This window comes from Rattus rattus, chromosome 15, assembly GCF_011064425.1.
Source record: "Rattus rattus isolate New Zealand chromosome 15, Rrattus_CSIRO_v1, whole genome shotgun sequence".
Taxonomy (NCBI): Eukaryota; Metazoa; Chordata; class Mammalia; order Rodentia; family Muridae; genus Rattus; species Rattus rattus.
This window is the reverse complement of record NC_046168.1, coordinates 63,462,171-63,470,466: the sequence shown is the minus strand read 5'-3', so window position 1 is coordinate 63,470,466 and position 8,296 is coordinate 63,462,171. Positions and strand designations below refer to the sequence as shown.

Genomic DNA, 8,296 nt, shown 5'->3' with positions numbered 1-8,296 from the left:
TTGAGATAGGCTCTCTACGTAGCCTTGGTCTTGGAACTCACTGTGTGCACCAGGCTGGTTCTTGAACTCAGATTTGCCTGCCTTTGCCTCCTGAGTGTTGAAACGATGAACATGGACCACCATGCCCAACTCAGCATTATTTTGTACATGAAGTCAGAAATCAAGCTATATTAAAACCATGGAGCTAATAATGGTATTTTGGCCTATTATTTTTTGAATTGTTGAGGATTTACCTTTCAAGGCAAAAGGATATCTTTCCTAAAAGTTGTATTTTAATTATGTTTATGTGTGGGTACATGTATGAGTGATTACAGGTGCTCTTGGCGTCCAGAAGAGGGTGCCAGATTTCCTGGAGCTGGAAGAGTTACAGGCATTTGTGAGGGGCTGGACAGTGGTGCTGTGAGCTTAACGTGGGTCCTCAGCTAGAGTAACAAGCACTATAAACACTCAGTCTTCTCTCCAGCCCAGAGAGATGTGTGTTTAAAAAAGCATTTCATACGTGCATGTACATTAGCTTGGAGAGGATAAAGATGAGATAGAATGGCTCTTATTTTAAAGGAATATTTGAATTGTGTTTAATGTCAAATAAGCCAGACATGGTGGTGCATTTCAGTGGCTCTATTACAGAGTTCCAATGAGACTTTGAGACCATTCTCTGACTTAATGTAGTGAGTGTTTCGTAGCTAGCATGTCCAGGATACTAATGGCGTGCGCTAGAGGATATGTGAAAGATAAAAAGGTAATCAGTCAGCCCACAGTTGCATTTTAGTGAGAGAAAACACTTCTGTAGTATAGCGAGTATCAGAGCTCTGCTTTATAGTCAAGACTGCACAACAGGCCTAAAAGCCACTGGCTCCCTTCAGCTGACAGAATGTGGAAGGGAGGTGGCATTTTCATGGGTGGAAGAGTTTAAGGTGGAGACATAGGGCAGTGTTCAGGAAACATGATTGTTGCTTGATTTTTTTTAAAAAGTATTTTATTGGGTTAGTATACCTCTACGTCCCTTTCAACCCCTGACACGAGGTAGGAGAGAAAGGTTAGAGGAGGAAGGGGACATAGGCATACTTTTGACTACTTCCTGCTGACTGGGGCATTGGGTTTTGGGAGGCCAGTGCATTCTTTGCATCTCCTGCTTCTCATCTCTTTGCTTACAAACACTTGTCAAACCATAACAGCAGCCTCCACAGCTCTCTGGGGCTCTCTCTCTCATACCCTCTCCAAAGTCCTGAGGATTAAACTATCTGCAGCTAGCATATATCACACCCTTGCCAGTGAAAGGCAAATCCGTCACCTGCTGTGAAGCAGTCTCTTATCCCATATCTGGGATTAAAACAAAGGTATTCACATATGTGGGCTTTTAAGGAAACCAAAATTCTCACTACATGATATTTAATGAAAGTAAGATTACTCCGAATACATATCCTGTAACTGGGATTGGATATTGGCTGAGGCATTCCACTGAAAGCATTTTGGAACTGGAGCTGTCCTGTTTTTATTTACTTTGCTTTGGATGGCCATCATTTTTACTTTTTTTTTTTTTTTTTTAAAGATTTATTTATTATTTATATGAGTACACTGTCACTGTCTGCAGACGCACCAGAAGAGGGCATTGGATCTCATTACAGATGGTTGTGAGCCACCACGTGGTTGCTGGGAATTGAACTCATGACCTCTGGAAGAGCAGTCAGTGCTCTTAACCGCTGAGCCATCTGTCCAGCCCTCACTTTTACTTCTTTGGAAGCACTGGTTGTAGGGCTTCTACTGGCTCTAAGTTCTAAAAAAGATACGCAGACTACATTGGGAGTTTTAGTTTTTCTTTCCAGTTGGCAAGTAAGGTAAGGTACAGGTGTAAGACATTAGGTGCTCCTATCACTTGAGTGCCAAGGGCTTCCATGTGCAAGTGCTTTCCCAGGTGTGCGAATTGATCCACCCAAGGCTCCAGTAATCCCCATTTTACAAACGAGGGCGCATAACCAAGACGAGGGAGGAAGACTCAGTTTACATCTAGGGAGTCTAGCCTTAGCGTTCAGGCTTTCCCCCCTGCATATACTTTTCGGTTCATCTGTCATTGGAGAATCAACAAGTTGCTGAGTGTTTTAGGTTAAGTTCTAGTGGTTTGAGGATCGTGAAGATAGTTCTTGAGTTGGGAATCCAGGTGTACACAGCCAGAATGACACAAAGGAACTCCTAGACCCATTGCACAGCTCACCTCCAACTGGGTTAAGATCTTTGTGAAAGAAGGGTAGTTTGTATCAATTGCTTTGAGTCCCACAGCTGAGGATTTGTTTTTGTTTGATTTTGTGTTTTCATTGGATGTGACAATTACCACAAAAGGGAAAAAAGTATGACAAGTGGACAGCGGAATAGAAGATAGGCTTTTTGTTTTTTTTATAGTCTCAGTTTTCTAAGGCAATGCCTTAGTATGTACAGGCTGGCTATCCTACTTCCTCAGCCTCCCAAACGCAGGGATTATGGGTGTGTGCCATCAATAGGCGTTGTTTCCGGAAAGTAGCTCTGAAGAGGTTAACCAAGAGTACCACCAAGAAAATGATCAAGTAAACAGATCCCAGTCGGCCAAAGTCAGGTACAGCAACTGTAGACTTTGTATTTCTCTTCTACTATGTTCAAGTGTTTTTAAAATGATATGTAAAAGCCGTTAAGGAATTGTTTAGGAGCAGAGGGAGTCCCTTCTTCCCTTTTGAGATTCTGAACTTTTTTGATTGATTTATTTATTTTATGTATATAAGTACACTTGTGGCTGTCTTCAGACACACCAGAAGAGGGCATCGGATCCCATTACAGATGGTTGTGAGCCACCATGTGGTTGCTGGGGATCGAACTCAGGACCTCTGGAAGAGCAGTCAGGGCTCTTAACCACTGAGCCATCTCTCCAGCCCGAGATTCTGAACTTTTAAGACAGAGACGATACATTTTTCAGGTAAAGCTTGTGCTGAGCAAAGATGGTGATGGGATTTGTGTGATTTAGGAAGAATAGCAGTTAAAGAAAAAATTTCCCACTGTTGGTACTTTATCCCAGGAGATTAGGTGTAGTTAACTATCTTGACATGTGCACCCCAAGGAATGATTTGTTAAAAGCAAATCTGAAGCTTATGCGTCTACTAAGCGGCGATATGAAAATTAAAAAAAAAACCAAACTAGTGGAGAAAGGCGACTTACGGACCTTTGCGGAGATCTCAAACTGAGGAATTAATGTTTTCAAAACGGCGCCTAAGAGAAGAAGGCCTTTCTCACCTATCTGGGCTGCGCGGCTTTGGGCCTTCAAATCCAGTAACGCACTGTCCTTACCAATCACAGGCTTCTGCCCGCCCCTTCCTCGAGCCTAGCCCAATCCGGGTCGGGTTCCGAGGCCACGCCCTCGCTTCCTACAGGAGGGAGACCTCGCGGGCCTCCGGAGCGCGCGCACGCGCACTGTAGCCCCGCGGATCCGCCCCTTTAGCGGACGTTTTCCTAGCGCTCGTGAGTGGCGGAGCTGGGTGTCGTGGCCTGGTGAGGAGGGTCGTCGGTGCGGAGGCCTTGAGGGAGAGGGCGAGGCTGTGGCTTCTAGACGGCGGCGGTGACCGCTCGGCCTGGTGGGGACATGGGCTGGAGGTTGGGCTGCTCTGTGAGATCAAGCGTCCGCGCGTGGCCCAGGCTCCCTGCCTGGGCTTTGGAACGGCCGCATCCTTGTTTCCTCCGGTCCGGCTAGCGATTGCCCACTTCTGAGGGACGCACCCATGGCCTCTGGGCTTTGCGGTGTTTTCTTCTTGCAAAGTGCTCAGGTGACTGCCTTACCGTATTGTGATGAGCGGTCTTGTCCTTTTGACGGACTGAGGGAGCAACGTTTTTGTTCGCTCTGAGGGAGGGCTCATATTCAACCGGTGTCTGCTAAGCTTCATGCACATTTACTCCTAACAGCTTTGCTCTTGATTTCAGACTTCGTGTCGTTAAGCATGAAGTCCCTTCTGAGACAGTCGTTTGGAGGCCAGTTGCATATGAGACAGTACATTTATTTGCCCTTACCCTTCTGAGGTTATGGTTCTGGTATTTTCATTTGGAACGAACCAACTTTTTATTCGAATTTCAGCGTTGTGCATTAACTTCACGGTAAGTTTTTAAAAGTTATATACGAAATGTCTACCTAATTTTGACATGTATCACAGTGTGCCAGTAGGTAAATGATTGCTGGCAACTCTGTGTTTTGGGTTCTAGGGCATGTACTTTTTAAAAATGTGTGGATATACATAGACCTGCGATGACCACAGGAAGTAATCTTTTATGCACCCATGAATGTGGTTCATTGATTACAAGTAAACTAGTATGTGAAAATTGAAGCCACTCTACTCTTTTAAGAAAACAGCAAGAGAAATTGAGTAAGTCGTTACTTGTTTAAAATACAGTAGAATGATAGCTACCATTGTATTTTCTTCACGTTACATAATGGATAATGGAATCCTAAGGGAAATTAGTGCGTTTTCCCGTTTAGGAACGTTTTATGAATGCGCCGTATGCATGCATGGATGGGGGTTCTGCTTTGTTTTGATTAGCTTTGGTAATTTATCATTACCTGTGTGCATACACACATCAGAGTTTAACCTGTGGGAGCTGGCTTTTCTTCATCATGTAGGTCCTAGAGTTCCAACTCAGGCTGTCTGGCTTGTGTTTTTAGTTAGTTTGTCTAAAAAGTATTTTTTAAATAGGACCTTCTTCCTTCTGGTTGGTACTGGCTGGGTATCCCAGGCTGGTCTGAAACCTAGGGTAGTCTCATCTCAGCTTTCTAGATTACAGGCATACAAGGCTAGACTTAAGATAGTTGGAACAGTTGCGCAGTGGCTTTAAAATGTAATGAGCAACATGCATTGGGTCGTAGTAGTGGGTCTCAGCTCTAGAGGGGCATTCGAAATGAGGAACATTAGAAGTAGATAACTGACATAGCAGGGGAAATTAGGATTATCAGAGGTATCCATGTATGCCACAGCTCCTTTGTAGATATCAGAGGACAGCTTATGGGAATTGATTCTCTTCCACTTTGTGGGTTTAAACTTTGGTCATCGGGCTTGACAGCAAGCATCTCCACCATGAGCCATCGCACCAACTCTAAATACCAAAGTTGTAACTCACCCTAAAAGTCATTAGTTTTATACCACCTTTGCTTTTCTTACTAGCGAAGTTTGGGATTCTCCATATTCTCCATTAAACCGTGGGTGTCTCAGAGGCACCATGACCATCGCAGCTCATATATTAGAAAACATTTCATTGGGGCTGGCTTACAGTTCAGAGGTTTCGTCCATTATCACCATGGTGGAGAACATGTAGTCAGACATGGTGCTAGAGAAGGACCTGAGAGTTCTACATCTTGATCTACAGGCTGCAGAGGGACACTGACATTCTAGGCCGAGATTGAACATCAAAACTCACCTCCACGGTGACATATTTCCTTCAATAAGGCCCTGCCTCCTAATAGTGCCACTCCCAATGGACCCAGCTTAATGTTTGGTGTGCATGTTCTTAATTGTAAGGGAGCAAGGTGTTCTGAGCTAAAGTAAAGCTCAGAGTATTGTTAGTAACCACTCTTTCTTATTGATGTTACAGAAATCTTGGATTTTAAAAGGAGACATTGTTCTTTTAATCTTTGGAAGGTGTTATGGTAATAAAACATTCAACTTATTTTTAAAATGCTGTTGTTGCAGTGAAATGGAAGATTTCCGAGGTATAGCAGAAGAGTCATTCCCGAGCTTCTTAGCCAGCTCACTACTTGGCAATAGTGAGGTTTTGGAAAATGTCACTCTTCAATCAAATTTTGGCTTGCCCATTGCTGTCTCTACACTTGCCAAGAACAGACCCAGCACTGACAACAGGTAAGACTCACTTACACAGATACTTTTTTTTCCTGTTTACAAACCATGTAATATACTGAGAGAGTAGAGTATGGGATGTGTTAGGACTTGGGTTTCTGGCTCCCGGTGCTTCTCTCTGGATAACTATTATTCTCTTATTCTCCCAGCTTACTGGCTTTATTCGCTTTCCTGTTTATGTTCAAAAATATGGGGGCTGGGATTTAGCTCAGTGGTAGAGCGCTTACCTAGGAAGCGCAAGGCCCTGGGTTCGGTCCCCAGCTCAAAAAAAGAACCAAAAAAAAAAAAAAAAAAAAAATGTCTGAAAATACGTCTGTGAATAGTTTTCTAGCTGGAGAAAGGCGGCTGGTGAATTGTTTCTCAGTGTTGATCTATGATTGTGGCAGTCATTGCATCTTTTTATGTGACCATTTCCCTTTTTTACTTCATTTCAGCCAGCTTCATGCTTTACTAGTTATTGAATGCTTTTGATTTTGTTTTTCTTTTCATAGTACTGAGGCTTGAACCCTGAACCTTGTGCATGCTAAGCAAGCACTTTACCCTGATCTACCTCCCTAACTCATGCTGTATGATTATAAAGCAACTTATCTTGTATTCAAATAATTTTAAATTATTCAGATCAAGTTTCTTATTTTTGGGAACTAAACCACCTTTTATCCTATTTTATTTTTTATATTTCTTATTCTAGTTCTATAACCAAGTACATGTTTGGCTTATTCCATTTTATTTATATCAGTCCACATGTGATATAGGTAGTCTGCACACATGATTTCGTGTATGGTCTTAGCAATGTGTAAATTCTGACTGTGCTTAAATATCTGACCGCTATTGAACTACCTTTCAATCTAGCAATTTGATGAGGGATAGCATTTTTACCTTTGGGATAAAGGGGTTATGGTAACACTAGGGCTTATTTAATGGTGGTTATTTTATCTTTTAGCCCTATGACATTAGTTAATTTTGGTACAGGTCTCAAGTAGATGAGGCTGGCCTCAAACTCACTATAGCTCAGGATGACTTTGAGTTTCCGGTCTTCCTGATTCTACATAGAATAATGAGTAAGCCTCTGCTACCGTGACACGCGTGTCGTGCTGGGGTCGGACCCAGAGCTTCATGCTTGCTAGGCAAGTGTTCTACCAAAACTCCTATATTGTTAGCCCAACATGAGTTTTAATTGTAAGTAATTTAAATCTTAACAATTTTGTGTAGGTGTCCTGATGTCCAGGCATCGTACTTAATGGAAGGGAGGCTTTCAGTTCCTTCTGCATCGTCTCCCGGTTGCCAGAGTGAGAGCAGTGAGCCGAGAGAACGAGTGCAGCTCAGCTTTCAGGGTGATGAGTAAGTCCTTGCCTTCGTGTGCGTTCTGATAAAACTGGCCTCGGGCTGGGGAAGACGTGTAACTTATTACTTCTTAGTGTCTGTAAGGAAGACCTTTCTATACATCTTTTAACTACGTTTTTAGCCTTAAAAATTTTTTTTCTGACTATAAATGAAGCAGTCGTTGGAAAAGGTAAAGATACAGGCAGTTATTAGGAAGACAAAGCTTATCTGTTAAGAGACACTAATTACAATTTTTTTCATTTTTCTTTTTTAAAAAATATTATAGAGAGGGGGAGGGGGGGGAGAACGCATGCATGTGAGTATGTGAGTGCCTGATGATATAAGCATGCCTTGGCACATGTGTGGGTGTCAGAGGACGCCTTAGTGGTCTGTTTGCTCTGTCTACTACACTGGCCCTGGGAAAGAGGATTGGTGGTGAATAACCTTTACCTACAGATTCATCCTGCTCGCCTGCTATTATTTTTGATCTTTCACTCTTGAGGTAAAAATAATTTATGCATTTGTATGTATACACTGAAGAAAAATCAGATTCTTTTTTTTTTTTTTTTTTTTTTTTTGAAAAATCAGATTCTTAAAACTAAAACTTAACTAGAAGTTCTTGGTGGTCTTCGTGTAGACACTCTTAAGGTTTCTGTTTCGTGCTGCGTTTAGTATTGGCCAGCTCGAATGTGCTAGGACATTATTCCCTACTTTCATTTATGTCATGCCCTGCCTCTTGATGGACTTTATGTGCGTTTTCTTTTCAGAGATTGTTTGTCCGTTTGTCATTTATTTGAGACTTTTATGCCATTTGCAGTAATTTGACCCCTGTGCTCTTTTATTGAAGTGAGACTTCCCTGAATTACCTATGAGTGTGGTTTGGCTTAGCATATGACAGCTTTAATAAAGGGATAGAGAAGCCTGTATTACCTATGAGTGTGGTCTGGCTTAGCATATGACAGCTTTAATAAAGGGATAGAGAAGAGTGGGAAGTAAATTGTGGTTAGGGCAAAGGCTGTATGGAAGCATGGCAGGGTTCTTACCTCTTTAACTTGAAGCTAATGGTTTTGTTTTGTTTTTGTTGATCCCCTTACTGAATTTAAGGTTGGCCCTTCGTCTCTATC

The 8,296-nt window shown here is 42.4% G+C and overlaps 1 protein-coding gene across 1 annotated transcript in view; it reads left to right on the top strand.

The window, feature by feature from the left end:
• The first annotated feature begins 3,438 nt into the window (after positions 1 to 3,438).
• Cep192 (centrosomal protein 192) overlaps positions 3,439 to 8,296 on the top strand; it is an 82,744-nt gene continuing 77,886 nt past the window's right edge. Inside the window, exons 1-4 of the mRNA XM_032886256.1 lie at positions 3,439 to 3,507; positions 3,934 to 4,104; positions 5,688 to 5,855; positions 7,062 to 7,190. Of these exons, the coding sequence (XP_032742147.1) occupies positions 5,692 to 5,855; positions 7,062 to 7,190 (293 nt within the window). The 5' untranslated portion in view covers positions 3,439 to 3,507; positions 3,934 to 4,104; positions 5,688 to 5,691. The remainder of the gene's footprint in view (positions 3,508 to 3,933; positions 4,105 to 5,687; positions 5,856 to 7,061; positions 7,191 to 8,296) is intronic.